Here is a 24,030-nt window from a genome sequence, read left to right as displayed (position 1 = left end):
TCATAATCACACCAATTTACTAGAAAATATAATGATTTAACTTCAGAGGACATGAAAAAATCACCCTAAAGATAAAACTTTACAACAATGCAGGTACACATGCTAGCAGAAATCTTACGGATTTTATCAGTGATATTATAGATAGAAACAGCTGGTTGTGTATAATATTATAGTCATGGAAACAGATCATTCTGAGTTGAGAGATAGCATTTGTTTGATCGAGGCAAACAATTAGAAGCTTGAATACATTTTGAAAAACACTCATCAGTGCAATTAGCACAGAATGAATGAAATAATTCTGGAGAGGCCAGCTGGACGTGGTTATGTTAAAAAATAATAATCTCACAGTAAGTAATTAGAACAAAACAATAGACCATTTTGTTGGTGCAGCTTTATACGCATGCAACGTTAACACTTTAGCACAATGTCATAACACAGTTAGGTGCTATATATTGTATAACCTGGTTCTCTGGTGCCATGTTTTCAAATATTCCATTATAAAGTTTCAGCAGCATTTCATCAGTTTTGACTTCTTGCAATGGTTCAACCCAACCAACAGCAGTTGGGAGTCAAGATATTTCAAGGATGATATTTCAAGGATGATATACTATGATACAAACCTGTTGCTGTAGCTTGCCAAACCTTTAAGATGTTTTTAGGGATTCCAGATAAAGTGTCTGCATAGAAATAGCTGTACAGACGGATCACACGGGTCACTGCTGAACCAAAGCCTACTAGAGACTAATTTCTGTTACAGTCACATATCTTCATCTTGCTGCATCAGTGGACTGCAGAAGCCCCTAAACTTATATGTGCCATTTAAAGCGCAAAGGACAAAGGACTATAGGCATATTCTTCCTAGATCAAACTATGAGGTCCATCTAGTGCCATACCTTGCAACCGGGCGGCCTCCTCTTTCTGCTGATCCTCACACTGCTGACATCGTAGTTGAAAACTGGCTTGCAGACTGACGATTTCTTTCTCGTATTCTGAAGCCTCTTTGCGCCACCGCTCAAGCTCAGCCCTTACTTTCTGTAGCTCTTCTTGTAAAGCAGCAACATCTGTTTCCCTTTCAGACGCAGCCTTCTCGGCCACTTGTTGCAGTAACAGCATCTCACTCTGAGCACTAAGCAACTCATTTCGAGTACTGGAGATCTCACTCTCCTTTTTCTCACGAAGACATTCAATATCTTCCTGCAGCTGATGCAGCTGAGCTGTAAACATTTAAAAGAAATCAGATTTTCTTAAGGAGGTTGGGTAGGCAAATTCATGTCAGCCATTTGGAGCTCTATAAATGGAAGCTGACTGAACTTTAGCACTTTACTTTTAAAAAGAAGTTAAGAAAACAAAAGAAAGATGGGTGTAAGAACCCGGCTGCAAACAGACTGGCTATGCTTACGTGTGACGCTAAACCATGGTTTAGTGCTACATGCACAAACAAGAACGAGCCTGAGCAAAGCATCAGGCTCATGTGCTACCACCTTCCTCTCCTCCACATGCATGGCCGGGGAAAGTATTTGGGCATAATTTTTGATCCACTTTCCATTGGTTTGTTGTGTCATATGAATCAGAGACAATGTTTTTAATTCAGCATTTCTGGCTTGTATGTAACAAGCAGCCAAGTTTTGACAAAAGGTAACTGAACTCAGTCAAAATCCTCCCAGATGAGAAGGACAAGCATGTGAGTCTGAGATTTTGCTCAGGTTCCTTTTCGCTCATGCGCACAGTGATAAACGGTGGGCATAGGGCGGTATATAAATTCAATACATAGACTAGTTTAGTGTTATATGCAAACCAGGCCAATGATTTAATTCCAACACTTCTATCATCTCATGAAAACACCATTCCTAGATTAGATTCAGTTTTATGTTTTAAGTATTTAGACAAATTGGAAATCAAGGACAATTACTCTTTTGGCACACAATGCAGAATTGGGCAAGCTGTCAGACAGATCTCATCCTGCCTGGTTCATCAATTTGTCCTAGCAGTGCTCTAATTCTGGAATGTCTGCATTTTAAGATCTATCTTCTTGACCATACAGCTAAAGATGTACAGTGGTACCTCTAGTTATGAACTTAATCAGAGGTCCATTCTTAACCTGAAACTGTCTTTAACTAGAGGTGTGCTTTCACCACTGTGCCACCGGCACACGATTTCTGTTCTGATCCTGGGGCAAAGTTCTCAACTTGAGGTAAGTCTTCCAGGTTAGAGGAGTTTGTAACCTGAAGCGTTTGTAACCTGAGGCGTTTGTAACTTGAGGTACCACTGTACTGCTGGACAGTCTGCTTGAAATTCTAAGGAAGGGACTGGGTAGCCAAAGTCTGCTGGCAACAGAATGATGGAAGGAGAGGCTATAACGTCCTCTCACCTCCACTCTCAGAAAGGAATTGGTGCTGTTAATCTACACCAACCCATGCTCCTTAACAGTGCTATTTTTAAAAAAACCAAAACAGTAGTTCCTTGTTTGTTCCAGCAGTAGCTGATCTCATCTCCTGCAACTAATCAAAAGTGACTGCTGGAGTATATTAAAAAATGCTGTTTAAATCTGGGGTGGGTGGAGATACGTATTCATAATCTCAACAGAATTTAGTTTCACTTTCCCTGAATGTTGGTTTGTCATGTTTTCTCTACCAGCAACAAATGCACTTTGGTTTAAAGCAGAGGTGGAGAATCCCCGAAACTTATCAGTTTCAGGCAAGAACCACAAGTTTGAATGTAATCCTTAACTGGAGTTCTTTAAAAGTGAAACAAAACTCTGGTAATGTCCTTGCCATATTCAAATGCATCATCTGCATCTTTCTACAAAATCTTTTGCATAAGGGTGTTATACCTTGGAGAACTTGGATTTGCTTGGTGGATTCTTCAGCTTGCAATCGATAAGCTTTTCTCTCTTCTTCTAACATTGCTGTAAGTATAATGACAGGATCTGAAGTTTTGCTCCATTATACTTACCATTTGGAAAACATTAGAAATTAGTTTTTAGTAGCTCATTAAAATAATGTCAGAGTCCATGTAAGTAAATCAAAATATTTAAATAATCATGTTACACTGCTAGCTGTTAATACATTTTATTAAAGCTTTTTTTAAAAAATGCTGTTCTTCAATGCATCCATGATATTACCATGTTATGGAACAAAATGAAATGACAATAAAAAAGTCTTATTTATTTCCATTGCTTAAATTAAACATTCAAATTTATAGTTCAGTCCTATACATGTTTACTCAGAAGTAGGCTCCATTGAGTTCAGTGGGACTTACTCCCAGGTATAGGAGTGTAGCTTCAAGCAACTCCATGGGACTTACTTCTGAGCAGATGTGTGTATGATTGTGCTGTTATTTTTTACCCTTTCATCATATGGAGAGTATAAAAATGCCCTATCCATGTATCTTAATAACAATTGTCAGACTAAACAGATTTAACTATCTGTTTGGTTGCTAAAGTACTTGGGCATATGATTTCCTGGGTACTCTGCAGATTTAAAGGAATCTTCATCTCACCTTGCAGTTCAAAGCATTTTTGTTTACTTGTTTTAGCTAGCTCTTGGGCTTCAACCAGTTCCTTGCGCAGCTGCTGAATTTCTTGTTTAGTCTCAGTTTCAGATTGTGCACCCTGCAATTCATCTGCTAAAAGAACATTTTTCTTTAAGGTATCAGTTCTAGCAAATTACCGTTACCCTGCGAAGACAGGATCTTAAAAGAGTCATGCAAAATTAGTCAGCTACTCATTGCATTAGAGAAAGGTTAGGCGATAAATTAAAACATTGTTAGGAAGTCAAATATCAATACACTCTAGCCCTGCATGCAAGAATAAAGTTTAAATCCGCATGAATAATGTAGGCAGGCAATTCAAGTCACAACATATTCTGTTGTGGCAACATTTCAAATATGAGCAACTCTTCATAAATACACTCAAAGCGGTTTGGCATTTCACTGCTGATGCTAATTTTATTCTTTCATTATTAATTTTTTTCTAGAAGAATGGCGTATTTTGCACACCAAATACCTACTAGAAGACAAGGCAAGGCTTAGTAAGGCCGAGGGGATATCCTTGGCTTCCCCTTCTATACTCTATACCCTTCTATAGGCAGAAAGCGGTGGAATCGCTAACTCCTAGGCACACCAGATCTTTTAGTTGTGAGAGAGGGGTGTAGTCAAGTCAGGAGACATCTTGGCCCAAACTGCACCCATTGTTCATGCATTTCCAGAATGTCCTGGTACCTGCAGTAAATAATTCTGACCTAGCCAAAAGCTTTTACAATCTGAGGTGTACACTTCTCTCCTGGATATTGCTGCTTGCCAGCACCAAGGCTTCTATTACTCTGTAGTTTGAAAAGCCAGTCTTTACACACAAAATGTGTCAAACTTTGATAAGGAGAAAGTTGGGGGTGAGAAATCGGGATGCACTAAATTACAGGTTCAGAAAGAACCCCAAAGGCATATCCAGGAATATTGCTTATTTTCTTTTCAATCATAGCTGAATAGCATAATTTAAAACCACAACAGAGAAGACTAAAACAGATGAAAACTCATAGAAACTTTCTAAACATCTGGGGAGACTTGTCTAAATAAGGATGTTTTCAGCAGGTACTGAAAAGACTACAGTGAAGGTGCCTGCCTGATTATCAATAGATTATCATAGATAATCTGGTCCCAAGTTGTTAAGGGCTTTATAGACAACATTCAATGCCACAATGGGCCAGTGTGTCTGGCTCTTAACCAAAAGGTTGGTGGTTTGAGCCCACTCAGGGACAGCTGTGGGCAGGATTCCTGTATTACAGGGGGTTGGACTAGATGACCCTCGGGGTCCCTTTCTACAATTCTATGATTCTATGACTAATAGTAACACCAGTAGCAGATCGGCAACCAGTGCAGACCTCTGAGCATTGCCACTTGATTAGCTACACGTTATAAAAAAGTAAACAAGTAGAGTGGTTTAGGGTGCTCTTTCCTATAGACAGAGGTATGAATTCACCTGATGCATTCAGATTTCTGAATCCTAAAACTGAGCAGCTATTAATGTGGTTTCTTCAGTATGTGTGTGGATGACAAGGAGGAGCACTTGCAAACTTAGGCAGAGCCTGCTCTTTCGTCACTGTATTTTAATGAGTAGGTGTTCAGAAACGGTACAAAAAGGTAAACCTGATTTAAATGTTATTTAAACTGATATTTTCCCCTTGCTGATACAAAGAGCTGTTCGACAGTGGAATTTGCTGCCAAGGAGTGTGGTGGAGTCTCCTTCTTTGGAGGTCTTTAAGCAGAGGCTTGACAACCATATGTCAGGAGTGCTCTGATGGTGTTTCCTGCTTGGCAGGGGGTTGGACTCGATGGCCCTTGTGGTCTCTTCCAACTCTATGATTCTATGATTCTATGATTCTATGAAAATTGCCTTGAATTAAAGTCATCCATACATCATGATACACAGGAAACAAAAAGAAAGTTTTCTTTTTCTAATTTCTGTGTTTTCATTCTATGTCGGGTTTATACATAAATTACTAACAGTCACTTGGGTGTTTATTTTAAATGAATCAAGTCTTGCAGTTCATTATTTCATTTGGTGCCCCAAAGGACATCTTGATGGGCAGTTTTGTTGACAAAGATATGAGAAAATGAAAAATTCTGAAGCATGCCTCCCAAGTAGAAATGACTTCATAGCATTAACTAAAATCTGCAGATTTTTACAGAGACGCTAAAAGGAATCTAGTTAATCTCAGCAACTGTAGGAGAAAATGTGCTCATCTACAAACCAAGAATATATAAATTCTAAACTATGCATTAAGGCTACAATCCTATGCACAGCTACACTGGAGTAAGCCACACTGAACTTAGTGGGGCTTACTTCTGGAAAACATGCACAGGATTCAAAGTTGTGCGTTGAACATACATCAGTGGAGGCGTCGGCAAGAGCAATAAAAAATATTATTGACTGTAAACAAAATTGTTACCCAATACTAAAATATTTGCAAATTACACAAAAAATCCTGACAAATACCATCTGAAAGATGAAGAAGACAGTAATTTACCTTTTAAGAGGGCAACTTTAGCAATGGGTTCATTTAGTTCATGGTCCTCCATCTGAGCATCTAAATGAGAAAGTAAGTTATTTTAGCATTCTGAGAAAAAATTACTTGAATAGCTAGGTCATTCAACATTGCAGCAACACAGAAAAACTCATCTGAACAAAATGAAGTATGTAAACAGTTTTATCTAAACTTTAAATAGCCCCCCCCCCTTTTTTTTAGAAATCCTCTTCTGAGTACTCACTGACATAAAAGTACACTTAAACTTATGCTCAAAATGTACCTGTAGTGTCGTCACTGCTTTTCTCTTTGCTTGGGCTAAGAGTATCTGATAGTTCAGCTTCTTTAGCTTTTGCTTGATTTTCTGTAAAATAAAAATAAAATTTGCTTACATGAAAGTATACACGTATCTCAAAAAAACATTTTCACACCAATTCAAGCTGTATTTTTGCCTGATAAAAGCCCAGAGGTGAAAACAAACAAAAATCACAGTCGTTGAAAACCAATGTTTTCTTATGCCTTTGCACTCCTGTTCCCAACTGGATTAAATATCCCCAGGTCACATATTTAATACTAAACAATCCAACACAGGATGCAGTTGCCTCATGCGTAGTTCAGCCTTTTGTTTGAAAGTTGTTCTCTGGCCAGCTGGAACCCAGTGTAAAGTTAGTTGCTTTGTTCACTAATTCTGGGATCAAATCAGGAGAGAGAGACTCAGAAAACCATTTCCAGAACAATACAGATATTGTGACATGGTAGAAAGAAAAGAGCTATTAGGAATGAACGCTGCTTTGTAGCAAGTTACACTGGGTAAGGAAAAACATTTGCACAATAAGATGCTTCATAAAGAGCAGTAGTATGACTTTTTAAAAAGCTCCACTATGTAACAATTTAAAAACAACATTATGTTTCTACATCCAAGAAGTCTTGGTGAACCTTGAAATTTCTGTCCTTTTCACACATTTATATATCTAGTGAAGCTTCAAAAGTTGTCTGAAGCCCCTAGGACTGACCAAAAGCTGGGGCCAGAAAGGAAAAGCTGGGGGGCTCAGTTGTGAAAAATGTCCATTTTCTATACTGCTATTGGATTGCTTATTGATTCTTCTGGATATTTCAGCTGTTCTGGATATAACTGATCACAGTATCCTTCTAGATCAACTTGCCATGATGGGGACTGGGGACATTGTGCTCAGCACCCATCTGACTAGGAAGTGCTGCAATTTGGTGCCATGGTACTTGTGCTATGGTGTTCCACAAGGCTCTATTTTGTTCCCATGTTGTTCAAGAGCTACATTAAGTTGTAGCTCTGCAATCAATTTAGGCATGGCACACAGCTATCTCGTCTTTTTTATCAGATCCAGGTGCAGCTGTGGACAACAGATGCCTGGAGCCAAGTAACGGGCTGGATAAAAGCTAACAAACTGAAACACAATCCAAACAACACCATGGTACAGTTGGTACTGGCCTATCAGGGAACAGATATCAAACTGGTTTTGAAAGAGGTATTCTCCTACATACAATCCTATCTATAACCTTGTACACGTTTGATCTCCAGCCTTGTTGCTGGATGCCAGATGTCATACCATGCAACATCTTTCACTAGTTTCAGCTGAGGCATCAGCTATATCTCCTTTCTTGGTGCAGATGGCCTGACCACAATTATATATCTAGTATATCTAGTAACATCCAGTCTAGATAATTAATGTTATGCATGGGATCCCCTTTGCAGAACATTTAAATACTACAACTGGTGTTAGAATGTAACAGCTAGATTATTAAATTAGGTTAATCCCAGATAATGAACTATGCCATTGCACTTGGTACAGAGTCTTTACTATCTTCTAGCACCAGACAATGTCTGTCCTGCTCTCTCCTGTCTTTAATGCTTTTAAGAGTAAAAAATGGCTCTTTACTGGCTTGCACCATTTTAAATTGTTTTGGTGGCTTCCTTTACTGTTTTGGTGCAATTTTTCTGATTTAAAATTGTTTTTATTTTTTAATGTTAATTTTGGTATTCCAAGTCACCTTGAGAGACGATAAGGTGGAATTATAAACAAATATAGCAACCATCAGCCTTAATACAGGTGTGCTAATGAAAATACTTTACTATAAAGGTGCTAAAGAGACCTGTCAATCTTATTTTACAACATAGTATGTTGAAATCCTACTAAATTTCTTGCTAGCCCACTATTGTGATTTTTTTTTTTCTGCAGCAGCAGCAGGAATGCAACTCATTATTTCCCTATATGGTTATAGAAGAAACAGCTGGATCCTCTGTGCAAAATCTTGATGAGTCATCTGAGACACAGGCATTTAAAAAAGCAGTTTACCGCCACTGGGTTTCATTCTTGATTTTAGACTATTTTTAATATATACTTTATAAGGGTCAGTATAAAATAAACAATACCAAATGTCAGGAAAGGCTGAAGACAAAGGACCCAAAAATGTGCACAAGGATGCAAAGATCCACTTAACTGGCTCTACATGCTCAAGGAGAACTGTATTTTTGTTTCTTGAACATCATCTCCTTAAGATGCAGAGCAAAGGATTCTGCAATCGATGGGAGCTGCTAAGCAGCTTGTGGTATGACATGGGGTAATTCAACAAGGCCACTCTCCTGGGTGCAAACCCATGGCCACAAGATCTCAGACCCTATGATTACCTTGCAATATTTTTCTAGATTATTCTAAGTTTTCAAAGTTATTCCACAAAATATTTCACATTCCCAAGTAATGGAATATTTTAAAAAAAAACCTAGGTTATGGATTACATTATAGGATACTGTCATAGAATTCTCTCAAAGTTATTACCTGCTACTTCAGTATGAAAGGAGTCAGTCCAATAACCAATTGTCCAATATTAAGTTTAGTATCAAAGGAAGCTGCTTATATTAGGCTTGGCTATTTATCTATGTAGCCTAGCACTATCTAATTAGATTGGTGGTAGCTCTGCAGGGTTCCAGTCAGAGATAGTCATCTTTATCTGCTACTTGTTTTGTTTCGTTTTACACTAGAGGAGATTTAACCTGGGCTCTTCTATACACAAATCATTTGCTCTCTATAGCAGGCATTTCCAACCAGTAGATGGGGTCTTCCTCCCCCAAAACAGATCAACAACTTTGGCTTCCCCCAAAAAAGCTAAACAACTTTGGTCAATCCAATGAGAGGATTAATGCCAGTTTTTTTAATAGTGGGAGTAGATCGCAGTCTCTTGGGAGCTGGACATGCCTGCTCTATAGGAAAAGCATTAGTCTCTTCCCTTTTATAGCATTATACTATTATATCAGTTCAGTTTAAATGAAATTGATTCTAAGTGACACACTCACTTTGTTTTACCAGAATGGCTTTTCTTTACCTAGTTTTCTTCTTTGCATACTTTTTGTCTCGTTTTAAAACTATATGAAGTTATTTAAAACTTCATGACAGAATGTTTTTTAAAAAATAGATAGAATGCATTACACATCAATGAAAAAATAACTCGCCATTAAGCAAGATAATGCTGGCATGCAAGCATTAAGTTACCCTTGTGTTTATTGTCTGCATTCTTTTCCAAATATGGCATGCTACCTACACTTTGCACAAACAAGAACACACTGGAGGGTGATTGCATACAGGATTTGAAAACAGTGATTTTTCAAAGACGGTAGTTTAAAAATCAAAGGATACACACTTTGAATTATGTAAATTTTGATTATCGAAAAGTGATATATACAGTTTGAGGAAATCCACAACAGCAAAGTTTTAAAACCTTGAATATAGTTCATGTTGCGCAGAAAATTTTATCAATAATTTACTGCACAGGAAATCTTAGAAATGCCATGACTTCACAACTAATTACAATTTGTAACAGCCATGCTTTTGAAGTAACTAAATTTCCTTTTTTTCTGAACTGGACTGAATACAATTCCCAGGTTAAAAGTAATAAGATGCAAGTTAAGTCTCAAATGCGCATGTTTCAAAACTCTTTCTATTCATATTGTTTTCTAATACAAAAACTGGTATTGTTATATTCATTTACTTGGAAGCAGTTTTTATAATACACCAAGCAGTAAGGCTTGGTGTATTATAATCCCTCAAACACTCCTCACACTTGCAAAACAAATTCCTAAACACAGATTCAAACATTTGCTACATGCCTCAAAAGCAAATTAATAAGTCTAACCTTTCAGGATCTTTGTTTCATCCACTCGGGAAAGATGTCCTTCGTCTATGAGCTTGTCTGGTGAACAAAATAAGGGTTACTATCCCAGCTCAAACTATGCAAGCATTTCTTTGTACACGTCTCTAATACACATTCCATGACCAAATTTAAACATGGCAACATTACCTCACACTTCTCTGTGCTGGAATCAATGGAACTTTTTCATTTTAATCTTAATTATCTATGCACAAACAAGATGATAAATTAATAAGAAAATGTTGCCAAAGATTTGAGCAAGCCCAATCTACTGAACTGAAAGTTGATTTTGAAATTAATAAAGACATTTATAAATTCTACAACAGAAGTGTTTTAAAACCTGGTATTAAATATAATTTGCAAGCAGTGAAAAGTATATAAAATTAAGTTGATATTGCTGGGGGGGCGGGGGCGGTTCTCCTATGGAGCCTGAGAGTGACCTTATACCCACACAAGTTAACACTATGTCTGAATTCACCTACAGGAATATACTCCTCTGGTACAGAGGTCTTTTTTCTTTGTGCCTAACATAGATACGCATTATTAACACTATATAGTGGTCACATTCCTTTAACAGGAATAATAGTTTTGAAAGCTGGTGCTCAACTCTTGCTATAACAGTGTCCAGAAGTGAGGGAAAAGACGAGAAATTCTGGAAATGTTTTATACTTCTAGTGCACATTTCCTGCAACCCAGCTATTGCTTTACATTGCTGAACTTTGGGGAAGGCGCAGGGATTGAATATATCAGGCGTCCTTCTTATTAGTCCTTCTTATTAGGTTGACAGCACACCAGTATTTAGACTGGTGGTGTTTTTCCAGTAACAATCCCCAATAAGACTTGTAAGTGGGAACTAGAAGAAGATTGGATGAGTGCTTATGCTTTGTTAGCAAAATAATGAGGCAAGTGGGGGGAGAACCACAAACACAGACTAGGCAAGAAAATAAAATTAAGTTAACATGACAAGGTGGAAAAATCAGACTAAGAGGCCAAAAGAAAATATCAGTGGAGAGAACAAAGATAGGAAGAAGAGTGGCAAATTAAGGGGTCAAAGAAGAAGAGGTAGCACAAGACAGATGTGGCAGAAAATGAGATCACACATTCTGTACTATTCTGAATGGACAAAAGTAGGAAAATAAAATGGCATTAGAGAGCTGAGGAAATAATGGTTTCAAATGATTATTTTATGGTTAAGTAAATGTTATTCATTTTCATCATTTCATGATTGCAATATTACATCATGTATAATCCATCTTTAGCAATCATATTTCAGGGTTTTCATGTCATCTACCAACTCAGCCTTAAACACTTTTTCAATTCAGATAGTTCATGTTTGTTAGATGAAACTTTATTACCACGTAATCAAGCTGTAAGACACATCTGAGTGCTATAAATGCCGGTATGAATCTCAATTATTTTCTCAGGCACTAAGCAGCTCCACCTGCATTTTTACTTGATAAACTTGATAATAAAAGGAAGCCTGCTCAGTGCCACTAAGCAAGATAAAAGTAAAGGCCTTTTTTCATGGATGAGAGAGTAATGCCAGAGCAGAATGTACTTAAGAGGTGACTGTTTCAGGGCTTTTAAGATAAGCAGACAGATTGATGAGAACTAGACTGCATTTCATACTATGGAAACAGAAACAAATGTTTGAGATTTATGTCATGGATCACTGACAAGCCTTTTCTATGAAAATAAAATCTGCTCAAAATAGGTCAGCTAATAAATACCGTATATAGGACTTCCGTGATTACAGAACAAATTGGTCACTAATTGTGAGGCCTATACTTTATCTAAACTTCCATATAAAAATGCTATGCTACTTAGAGGTAACCATCTTCCCACTGAAAAAACAAAAGCTCTCTTATCTTTTCTTACATGTACCTGACAGGGCGTAACCATTTAATACTTCAGGTAAAGAATTTCAGGGACCATCTTCCTCTGATATATACATATTTCAACCTATTGTACCATAACAAGATAGTGAGCATTAACTGTGTAGTGCTTCTTTCCCGAAAGACCAGTTGGTAAACTTGTGATCAATACATTGTTTTTCAGTTTGGCTGTAACCTAATATAGATTATTCATATTAATCAGTTCCTTAGCCATGACGTCAGCCATCTCAGATTACCAGATCAACCTTCCAGATAAAGTCCATTGTCTCTGGTCTAATCTGAGTGATGGCTGATCCCTGACATACTGTGTTTAGTTAGAAGTGTTCTTAAAGAGTGAATTCCCCCCCCCCTTATAATATTAGAACTTTTCTTTCCCATAATATTAGAACATACAGCCATCCAATGAAGGTAAATGGTGGGAGATTCAGGATAGCAGGGCTCTGACTACCAAATACTGGTGAACAGCAGAAGGAGTGCTTCTGCCCTCATATCCTGCTTGTGGGCACCCCACAGGTATCTGGCTGGTCATTGTGGGAAACAGGATGCTGGACTAGATAGGCCTCGTAGTATATATATGGTGTGCACCAACCACAAGGGTTAGTTGAGACCCCAATTCAACACTATGGAAAACAGTCTGCCTAAGTCTCAGATGCTTCATGAGCTGCCAAGTTTGGCTTGAGCATCTTTCTGAACCCACTTTGCTCATACACATACCATCTGTACTAGAAAACGAAAAGCCAGTTGGCAGATGAGGATGAGCTCTGCCAAGTTACAGGCAAATAGGCCAAATGTGATTATTTATTTATTTTTAAGGAAATGTGCAACATCTATTTTATTGGGGGCATAATTAGATGAAAATTGTAATCAGGGTCACCATTTCTGAAACCTCAGTTCCTGCCAGAATTTGAATAGTTGAAATGGTTTTCTCACAAAGGCATTGCACATAAACCCTAAACTATGGCTTAGCATGACGTAAACAGGCCTTGGATTCTTACACTCGTCTTTTCCTTCAGTGAAGCCACAAGGAAGAAACCGAAAGCTTCTACAGTTCCAAGGTGGGTTAAAAAAGAAATTTATTGTCCCTGGAGTTTGGTGGGCAATTTATCAAATAACTGAAGCTATGACAAAGGTCCCCTTGGGTAAGAAACCCACTGGATGGGGAGGGGAGAACTAAAAAAGGATTCACTTTCCAAGTAAAACAATTCCCTCTGGTTACATGGCTGACCTGTCAGTCACAATGGTAGTCTTTCTCTGTCTTCTCCTCCTTTCCCCATCACCCTACACTGCTGTTATTTCTAACCTAGAGACATTGCTTGTGTTTTAAGGAGACACTTGTATTCAGGACTTTTTTGGCATCTGAATCACCAACAGCTTCCTGATTCAACTTGTGCCACCTTAAAACCGATCCCTCCTTGCCTCTGACAGGTCCAAACTTGAGGTAGCCCACTGCTCTGGGGACTCAGAGTTTGTCCAAATCCAATGCACACCTCTAACATATATCCTCTTGTAATAAACAAATGGCCTCAAGCAGACTTACAGCAAAGCTAAACTATCAAGCAAAATAAAATAAATAATAAATAAATAAATAAAAGCAATACTCAAAGCCTCCTGCTTTTCTTTCTCCCCCCCTCTCCCCCTCCCCAATAGCTGCTGGAGAAGGGGCAGGTGGCTTTTGCCAGAGGTAAACCAATACCTTGCCGAGAGCTTTGTTCCTTCCTCCTTCCATCTCTTTGAGTCTCCCTCTTCTTTTTTCCCTTCCTATCCTCCTCCTCTCCTTCTGGGCTTCCCCCAACCACATAAAATTAGGCTAAGGGCCACAGGTGCCCCACCCCTCTTTAGCAATCTTGCAAAATAAACAAGATGTGAATTCAACAAAACCAACTTTAAAACTGATGGTCTTGGTTATAGGAACTATATAAATATATATTTTTAAAATTAAGATTACAAATGATAAAAACTGTATTTAAATAACATTTTGCCCATATGCAATATGGGAAAGATTAAATAACACAAACCCAAAGAGAAAAATGCAAAAATGAAGAAAGCAGAAAAATAAGCACTGAAATCTGTGAAGAAATTGAGGATGTAAGTACATTGGGGAAGCTACTTCCACCCCTGCCCCACTCTACCCCACCCTTTAATGCCAATCCAGTACATTTTTGTTACCAGCAAATATGCTATATTTAATTTTTAAAAGCCTTCATGGAATACATAACGTGATAATCGTTTTGGAATGATTGCAAAAAGTTGGAAAACTGAGGAAGACAAGGATGAGGTACACAACAAACTGTACTGAACTACTGCCTTTCTGGAGCATGCTGAACATTTATTTTTATTATTATTATTATTATTATTATTACGCCTAAAATATTGCTTTTTCCACAACACTCTCCTAAAGACGTCCAGTGGAATATATCCTTCTCACTTTCCCCAAGCTGCCTGTAAGCTATCCTGGAAACTCAGTGACAGGAAGAATTTGGCTCCTTTTAATACACTCCAATCATTGTGGTATTTGGGCACCGGAGACTTGCTGATTTACCTTGAACAATTCTAGTGAAACACTGAAAGGGGAAACCTGCACATCTCCCCTATGATCATATGTGAGATCTCCCTCTTCTATTTGCCCAGCTCACTATGGAGGGATGCATGAAATCTCCTCCAGCTGTAACACTGGAATTGTAGAAGTTGGTCTGCCCTTGATAAGTTGAGTGAGAAAATTCACTTGAGGTTTGCAGTCAGCTGTTTCAACTAAATTCACTATGCTCAGGTTAAGTCCCCATCTGGATTTCCCCTTTCTACTCATGATTGCAGGCTACCTTTCCATAATACTATAGCAACAACTATAGTTCTGTTCTGTTTTTCAGAGCACTTCAAAAATATAACTGTCCCAACCCTAGTACTGAATATATGATACTGTTTTTATAGACTTTTTAGTGAATGTGATGAATGCTCTGTACTCACTCTGGCACTCTATGAACTGATGAATAAAAGTGCAGTCCCCTCCACTCTTTGAAAGAAAGTGCTCTAGTAAAGAAAGAAACACCTTTTAAGTTCATATCTTCATCTTTTTGAGGGCTCATGACAAAATGTATAAGCCTCACAGACATCAGGGGAGGGAGGAGAATTTTTCACCAAAAGGCACAAGAAAGAAAAGGGGAGACACACACCCTCAAATCCAAAGGAAAAGCACCAGCGTACTATAGAATATATTGAAGGTGTAAATATACACATTTGTAATCTGCATGTTTACATCTTCAAAATTTACAAGCCTCACAATTTATATTAATGTACGTTACTACCGGTGAAAGTTAACCTATACCAAATCCAGAATGTATCAACAAGGCACTTTCTGTTGTAATACAAATACCTTTAAACATTTTAAAATTGTTACCCAACTCGGAAATTGGACACAATTTTAAACTACCTTCAAATTACTAGGTCTCAACAGCTGGACTTGATTCATAACATATATTAATTTGTGAAGTTGGGTATGGCTAAAGTAAATAGCTGGAAAGGATTATACCTGTTGTTTTAAGAGTTGTAGTTAAAAGGATATTTTCAGGCTTCAAGACAGTTCCTTGAAATAGCTTTCATCTCACTAATGTCTAACACAGGAGTGACAAACCCGCATTTTGGGGGCTTGACATGGTCCCCAAAGCAAAATTTCCTGACCCCACTGACTATGGCATCAGGGACAAATAAATAAATAAAGTAGTGCACTAGGGTGGGTGGCACCCAGTGTCCTGATGGGGATGGGAATTGATCATCTCTAGTAATCAGATCAATCATTTAATGAGAAGTGGGGTTGTGTGCCTGTGTGTATATCTGCCTGCATGTGTGCACACACGCATATGAGTATCTGTATGCAAGATTGTGGTATGCCCCATGGAAGACTGGCCATGGGTGAATGTGTCCCTTGGGCCAAAAAATGTTAGCCACCCCAGTCTAACAGGTTAAAATTTCTAATCAGTTTAATCTGTATTATATACATTTTCCAAAGAAGCTGTTAAAGTGCCATTTTAGTCAGAAAGGAAAAAATAAGACCATCAAGTTTGTTTGGTTCGGAAGTAATTATTTATCAAATGCCCCCCCCCCCCCCGCCACCATAGAATTTCATTAGTGAGTGAGGATTCTAGCCTGGTTTCCCATGCCCAAATCAAGTAGTTGCCATTTCACCATCCAGACCTCAATGTATATGCACACTGTATATTGTCAAAGGCTTTTGCAAACTTCAAAACAAATGTTGCTTCTGCACATTTAAGCTTTGAAACAAAACTGAGTCCATTTGAACAGCATTATCAACTGCATATCTAGGATCGGACAACAGGTCTCTCAGTGTCCCACAAAGGGGCCCCATTATCGCTTACTCTGGTGATGGGGGTGGCCCTCTTTCCCTGTGACAGCAAAGCAGCAGCCCTTCAAAGAATCTGTCCTGACAGTGGGGCAAAGCTCCCATGTAAGATGATATGCACAGTGCAGGGAGCAGAAGTTGTGTAAATGACTGAGAAGAGAATGGCATCATCCATGCTACCTAGGGCAGAATCGCAAGGGAACTGCCAGATTACAAAAAGTGGAACCTGAAGAGTGGGAGAAGTTTTGAGAAGCAATAAGCCCCACACCGTTCACAGAAAAAGAGTAACGGTACAAGACCCTGCACTATTAAAGGTCTACGAGAAGACTGGATTGGGCAAGCCCAGGTCCGGGTTCATGGATGAATGGTAGTCCTATCTGTTTTCTCACGAAAGCTCTGAAACTCAGGCTACCAAAGATAAAGAAAATATGATACAGTGAAAAGAATTTGTTAGGGAAACTGAGCTTGTTGTAGGAAGCAAGGAAACAATATGGCAGAAGGAGATTCTGTTGAGCAAACTGAAGAAAAACATGAATGTCTAGGGACAAGTAAAGTTAGGAACTACAAGAGAGGAAAGGTGGGGAAAGGAATGCTGCCAGTACGAAAATAAAAGAATAAGTGGATCTGCCTGAGAAAGGCCTAAACAGCAAATGTGCAAGCAATGAGCCCTTGTGAGTAGAAACATTACCAGATCGTTATCACTTGGTAACTCACTAAACATCCTGCCTTCTGAGACTGTGGATTTTTGGTCAACAAAGCTGCGGAAGAAAGCTCCACAAAAGGAATAGTTAATAAGAGTCACTGCTTGTCAATTCCAAGTAAAACATATCTCCACAGAGATCGTACAAGATGATAAATGTGATGTGTGACAGCAATGACTTTGGCCTGGTTTGGACGTAAAAGGAACCAGAGTTTGGGGGATTGCCATAAAATACCACCCGCCCACTTCTGAATGCAAATTCCAGCCACCCTCTTCAAACTGGGTTCCACATTTAATATTATCTTTTCGACAACTGTGATTAAAATGAAACCAAGGTATGCTCCAAAACTCATTTTGAGTCCCTGTTTTCAATCAGGTTCTCAAAATGGGTAGAGTCAAACACCAGGATTAATTGTAACTAGGGTTAACACTGGTCACACAAGACCAAACTAGATAAAAGGAGGCAGTGGGAATTTGCATGCAAGAAGAGAGGAGGAATGGAATCCTGCAGTCCAATCCTGATCTTGATTCCAGTGTTACGTTCTAACTGGGTTTTGTTCTGATCACTACAGCTGATGAGGCAAGCCTCTAGTCTGTTTTAAACATGACTTGCTTCTTTAGATGTGGCAGTGCAACAGAGTAAATTACATAGAAAGCTACAGGTGTCCAAAAGGGTCCTTTGCATTCCTCAGATCCTATGAGGGATGTTAAGCATTTGAAAAGAAATGAGAACATTGTGTGCACTAATGTTGAAGGATAAGTTAGGAAGTGATCGTGCTTGCAAATTTAGCATCTTAAGATGTGAAAGGCAGGAACATTTTAGAGTTAATTGGCAAGCAAAGCAAAAGATTTCTAGGGCTGCGATCCTATACATGCTTACCTGGGAGTAAGTCAGATTAAACTCAGTGGGATTCCTTTTGAACACGCAGGTATAAGATTGCCCTGCAAATTAACTTGGGCACCCTTATCCATTTTGGAACATAGTATATTAACAGTACCCTGCAAAGGACGACTGAAGTTTTCATCATTTTGATTTATTTTGAGGCAGAAATTTGACGTCTTTTGTTGTTGTTTTTAAAGTCTCCAACCATCATCAGAGTTAAACTTGAAGAGCCATTGGCATTATTGTCCTGAACTGCCATGTTGATGTATCTGCTTTTATTACTGTAATTATTTTCCTACAGTGGATAGATATATTATACTGATATACTCTGTTACTAAAGTCTCACTAGTATTGAAAACTTCATGCTCCGGCTGATACTAGAGTATCCATGCAAAGGCATGTCTAAAAATACAAAATTTAGAAGCCAACACCAAGTGTTTCTTCAGTAATATATTAACTTATTTTTTGTTGTAAAAATTAGAAAAAATATTAACACAAAACAAGCAAATAACCAAAAATAAGCTCAAAATTAAAACCACCACCACAAAAAAGGCAGTCATTAAAGATACTCTACCTTTTTCAGCGCTCCCATTAATTTTAGGAATGAAGTCATCAACTTGTATGCCTAGAATTAACAAAGGTATTAATTCTGAATAAGCAAAGTATTCTGTAGATATGGGTGCTGACTTTCTATATTGCTTAGGACTGATTAGAAGCAGAGACACTCCATTTTCAGGTGGCAAAAGTGAGCTGGGCATTTGGGCTATTATGGGGGTTAAATTTCAAGGGCAGGGTTGCAAATCTCACCAGGTCTTCCCTAGCTCCTTATGGACCAACATTTTCAGTTGCTCAGAATGTCCTCAGAATGAGTGCCATTGTGAGGGGCATCTGATGAAAGAACCTTGCCCTCCTCACTGGCAGCCACCACTCATCATGCCCCTGAATGCTCCTTTGGATAACACTCATTCTGAGGGTATTCTAGGGTGTTTCATTTCATGGCTGTAGCTACAAGAACATGGGAGCAGCACTGGCGAGTTTCAGGCCCCCTGCCCTTGATATTCAGGACAAAGGAAGCTGCCTTTTACCAAAGGAAACCAGTTGTCCATCCAGCCCAGTGCCAGTCAATTTCACAGATTGTCAGTCACTCTCTAAGGACCTTTTGCAAAGTATATGCTATGGTCACCCCCTGAGCTATTTGCCCCACCTCTCACAAAATGCAGTTCAGTTTTGCTACCCAGTTCAGTCATGAACCTTCCACAAAACATGGGCCAAACTTCTGAAACCTCTATTAATACTTTATCCTTCAAGCTACTGGAAAATAATAAATAATCTCAATTTCCCTCCTTTGAGCAGCAGAATTTGTCACATATCACAAGTGCCAAAATCAATATACCATCCAAAAATAATTGTTAATGATGTCATAATTCTTCCTTAACTGCATCACTAGAATTGAAAAGTTGCAATAGTCAAGTTCACCTTTTGTGTTGGGACTTTTAAAAAACAGTGCCCTCTACTGGTATTTTCTTGAAACCATGGTTTATCAATAATCTAGAAAATAAACTACAATAAAACTAAAGGCATCATTTTCAAACATTCTTACAGTCTGTGATCTATAGCTCATTTAACTGCTTTGCACAAAAGGGGTACAATTTAATAATCAAATTTCAACATTAAGCAAAATACTTTAACATCAGACCTACCTAAGCTGTTGTGTTCTTTAAGAGCTTTCTCCTGAAGATGTTCTAACCGGACTGCAAACAGAATTCCAAAAAAACATATATTTCACAGTTTTAAAGGAAAAAAAATGATGATAAAAACATGTTTGAACTACTGGACTGACCTTGTAAAGCAGTTAGCCGTTCATTGGTGAAGTCATTATCTGCTTGCAAAGCCTCTATTTTTGCTTGAAGCTCTTGCTCTCTCTCTTCCATCTCTTCTATTTTGTGCTGCAATTCCTTTTTCTCAGCCTGTCCCTTTTGCTGGATTTCTTCTTGTCTCCCTTCAGCTGCCTGTTCAACACCATGAAAAACAAGCCACAGATCAGTACCTATGGATGGCGATTCCAGAAAAAGAATGAATGCAAAAGTCATGTTAGTTCTGGAACCAAAACATGCGGTTAGAAAGACCGACTGTACCTTTAGTTTGTCAGTGAGATCTTTAATTTCATTTACAGCTCCGTTGTATTTGTTGGCCAATTCCCGCAATTCTTCCTGAGTCCGTTCGTTCATTTCTTTCAAGTGAGTACATTCATCTTCGGTGTTGCTTAAGCTTCGCTGTGAGAAGAAAAATTGCACATTGAAGCCAAAAATCTATTGAAACCAGAAACTTTTATGTTACTCTGTTTTTAAGATTTATTATAACTGCGCAATGTATGAGAATTATAGCAACCATTTCCCAGAGAAATGTGCCAGACATCACTCCAATGGCTCTGCTGAGACAGGCCAGCCCCATCAGGCCTCCTCTCCTTCAACTGGGGACAGCCATTCCAGAAGTGGGGGAGCTGGGAAGCAGAGCTCACTACATCAGCTCTGCTATGGCAAGCCAGCTCCATCAGGAACCTCCTTCCACAGCTGGTCATTATAGGAACAACTGTTTAGAAACTGGTGCCTGCATTTTCATTTTCATTTCCTTCTTCCCTCCCTATCCCTTTCCCCTTGGGTGTCGTGCTTTTTTTAGAATTTGCTTTGATTGCATGTAAGCTGCTCTGGGAGTCTTTTTGGCTGAAGAGTGGAGTACAAGTGCTCTAAATAAATAAATAAAATTACTCAAAACATTATTTTGCTAAGCATGCTGCCCTTGCCCACTCCCCAATCCCTGCGGCATTCCCTCCAATCTGTTCTAGGGGTGATGCACGGGGAATATCTGTTGCACAAGCAAAAGACATTGTGCAAGCTCAGGGTCTCCATTGGATTCAATCCTACTCTTCTAATCCTAAATACAAGGGGCAATCAGTTTGAGTACAGTTTAATTTTGAACAGAGGGGTGCATAGTGTGAATTCAACTTTAATCAAAATAGCCCTGCCATTTTATGATCTTTATGCATATGTAATTTTATGGTGTATTTTTTAAAAAAAAATTAAAGTGACAGTTCAAGTCATTAGTACGAGCATACAAAACAAAAACCTGAACACATACCTGAGAAAAATGCACAAGTCAGATACATACATTCCAAAGAAGAGTTGTTTGAGCAGGGAGAAAATACCTCCCTAACTTTGCAAGATAAAACCCTATTTTAAAAAGGGTTAAATCTCAGAGTCAGGAAATAAATCTCAAGACAAGCAAAAAACAGCAAATAATAATAAAAATGTTGACATATTGATGTTTTATTTTCATGGTATGGTGGCAAAGCCCAGTTTCAGGAACATGGCTAAAATGCAAATGATAAATACCTCCACTTCAGAGAGTTTTCTGACCACTTCAATTTTTTCCTGAAGGACCCGCCTCAAGGACTCTTTGGCAGTTGTCTCATAGTTATGCTTGTCTTCCTGTAATGCTATAAGCTCCTTTCGCAAACTATCTTCTGTTTGATTCTGTAAGCAGAAATGCAGCATGGTGGAAATCTTAAAGCCACATGCTCATATTACCATTTACAACAGTATTACATTAAGTTATGAAAATATTTCATCCATTTTAGGACTTCACTAGGGTTTTATCCTAGGAAATTTGGTATTCCATTAAAAGTTCCCCACCTTGTCCCTCATGATGTCTGAAACATTCTTACCCTTTTTCAAATGCTACATTGTCTACCATTCTTGAAGGCAGATTTACTTCTGAGAAGTCATGTCAATATACCATTTCAAACTGAAGCTACTATGCTTGTGCTATGCAAAATTCTAAGGTTTTTTCCTCATTAAAAAGAGAAAAGAAAAGGGGGAATGTTTCAGGGATGTAAGAGAGAGGTGCAGGCATAACACTGACTCCTTAACCATAGTTAACAGCCAGGAGCTAACTTTGGAAATGCATACTCCCTTCCTTTTCAGGAAATACAGTCAAACCTCGGCTCCCAAACAGCTCCATTTTCAAACGATTCGGCTCCCGAATGCAAAAACCCCGGAAGTAAATGCTCTGGTTTTCGAACGTTTTTTGGAAGCTGAACGCCTGACATAGTTTCCGCTGAGTGCAGGAAGCTCTTGCAACCAATTGGAAGCCATGATTCGAATGTTTTGGAAGCTGAACGGGCTTCTGGAATGGATTATGTTCGACAACCGAGGTTTGACTATATTAAAGACACACGCATATGTAAACTATGGTTAAAGAAACATCAGCAGAGACCTTAACTGCAAGGTGTCTGCTGATGTTTGCTCAACTGCAGATAACACTAACCAAGGCTCCAGCTTAATCAGGATTTAAATCAAGCATTAAAATGTAATTTTAGACCTTGATTAAACAAGAATCATATTAACATTAACCATACTAAAGCTCTATGCTTATGTTTCACTTAGTTCTTAAGGCAAAATTAAGCAGGTAATTCACTCCTGAGGAAGGAAGGGGGAAGAGAAGATGCTATCATAGCAGGTGCCCAATCTCTTAACCAATGTTAAGATGATGACAATGCTACATTTGCAGCAGCCCAGATCTGTGAAGCAGAATTTGAGAAAACATGCAGTGAAACCACAGAAAGCAACAATGGAGTTACAGGATTCTGTGAGATGGTTACATCTCTCTTAATACCTTTGCATTTTTTCTTTCTTTCCCCATTCATCTGTGGTAATTCTTGGATACAAATGAGGACTAGAAAGGTGTACAAAGTCTCTGGATAGGCCTGCTCATAAAATCCTGCCTCACGCAGCTAAGCCACTAGTTGACACCCAAGATCTTTGGCTATCTCATGTTGATTATAAAAAACTGCTCTGCTCTGGCTATTTTAAGAAAGCACTGAATGACTATCCCAGATAAGCTCCCCCTGCTCTCATGGCTGCAGTGAAAATAACACTTCATGCACAGATTGCAGAGTATAAAGTCTGCATATAAAGCAGTCATTTGACTTGATAATTTATATGATGATTTAGAATTGTTTTAATGTGAATCAGTCAACACTGCTTTTGAGGAACAAAGATTAAAATAACTTATCTAATCAGAGTAAAATGCACACTAAATTTAAATATTTATTTAAATACTTTAAATGATGGATAATTTAAATATTTATCCAAATAATGGATACAGTGGTACCCTGGTTCCCAAACGGCTTAGTTGACAAACAAATCGGCTCCCAAACGCCACAAACCCAGAAGTAAGTGTTCCAGTTTGTGAACATTTTGGAAGTCAAACGGACTTCTAGAATGGATTGAATTTGAGAACCAAGGTACCACTGACTCTGGTTTTATGAGCACCTCAAGGTGGCTTACATTTAAATGAAGCTTCATCATGAAAACAATAAACTGAACGCGAAAACAGAAGGAACAGTGAGTGGCAAGACGAAACACATTTTTTTCAGAACTAACATGATCCTGGTACTGCCACACTGAATGGAAATGGCCACTGGCTTAGAATGCTTTTAAAATGTCAACCAGGACAAATTTCATTATACAGTCATAGACCCAATAAAAGCAAACACCAAAATCATACAATTCCTTGAGTACACAGAGTTCGTTTCCCCCCCTATCGCTGGCTTCTAGGTATCATTGCTACATGAAACCTCCATGTCTAAAGGAAGTATGTCACTAAATTTAAAGGTGATGAGGGGAGGTGGCAACAGTGGAGCAAATGGTTCCCTGCCCTGCTTGTAGGCTTCTTGTTAACATGTGCATGGTCACTGTGAGAAACAGGATGTTGACCTAGGTGGACCTTTGATCTGATCCAGAAAGGCTCCCTCTTATATTTGCTAAACAAATAATACATGTTTTGATATTATCAAGTACTCCAAGTTCTCAAACTCTAAATCCAAGCAAACTACCTACTTTTGAACATGCTTGTAGTTGGTTTCCCATAACCTCTAACCTTGATAGTAGTCTATCTTCATCTATCAAAGCCTGTTAGAAAGAAAATCAAGCACATTCATAAATTAGCAC

General features: G+C 38.5%; 1 protein-coding gene across 18 annotated transcripts in view; it reads right to left on the bottom strand.

The window, feature by feature from the left end:
- The window catches only part of SLMAP (sarcolemma associated protein), a 94,265-nt gene that overhangs the window by 14,274 nt on the left and 55,961 nt on the right, over window positions 1-24,030 (bottom strand). For 4 of the 18 annotated variants that reach the window (XM_080996758.1, XM_080996746.1, XM_080996759.1 and 1 more), the window contains exons 8-20: window positions 23,920-23,991; window positions 21,412-21,552; window positions 20,158-20,295; window positions 19,863-20,031; window positions 19,723-19,773; window positions 18,597-18,647; window positions 15,050-15,112; window positions 10,179-10,235; window positions 6,301-6,381; window positions 6,021-6,080; window positions 3,499-3,624; window positions 2,831-2,905; window positions 894-1,214 (exon numbers count right to left, since the gene is read on the bottom strand). In XM_080996758.1, coding sequence (XP_080852884.1) covers window positions 894-1,214; window positions 2,831-2,905; window positions 3,499-3,624; window positions 6,021-6,080; window positions 6,301-6,381; window positions 10,179-10,235; window positions 15,050-15,112; window positions 18,597-18,647; window positions 19,723-19,773; window positions 19,863-20,031; window positions 20,158-20,295; window positions 21,412-21,552; window positions 23,920-23,991 — 1,405 coding nt within the window. The remainder of the gene's footprint in view (window positions 1-893; window positions 1,215-2,830; window positions 2,906-3,498; window positions 3,625-6,020; window positions 6,081-6,300; window positions 6,382-10,178; window positions 10,236-15,049; window positions 15,113-18,596; window positions 18,648-19,722; window positions 19,774-19,862; window positions 20,032-20,157; window positions 20,296-21,411; window positions 21,553-23,919; window positions 23,992-24,030) is intronic. The other 14 variants (XM_080996760.1, XM_080996757.1, XM_080996762.1 and 11 more) reach the window with 9 other exon arrangements.

Source organism: Podarcis pityusensis (assembly GCF_964106645.2).
Source record: "Podarcis pityusensis genome assembly, chromosome: 2".
Lineage (NCBI taxonomy): Eukaryota > Metazoa > Chordata > Lepidosauria > Squamata > Lacertidae > Podarcis > Podarcis pityusensis.
The sequence above is the reverse complement of the archived record's forward strand: the minus strand, read 5'-3'. Positions and strand labels throughout refer to the sequence as shown.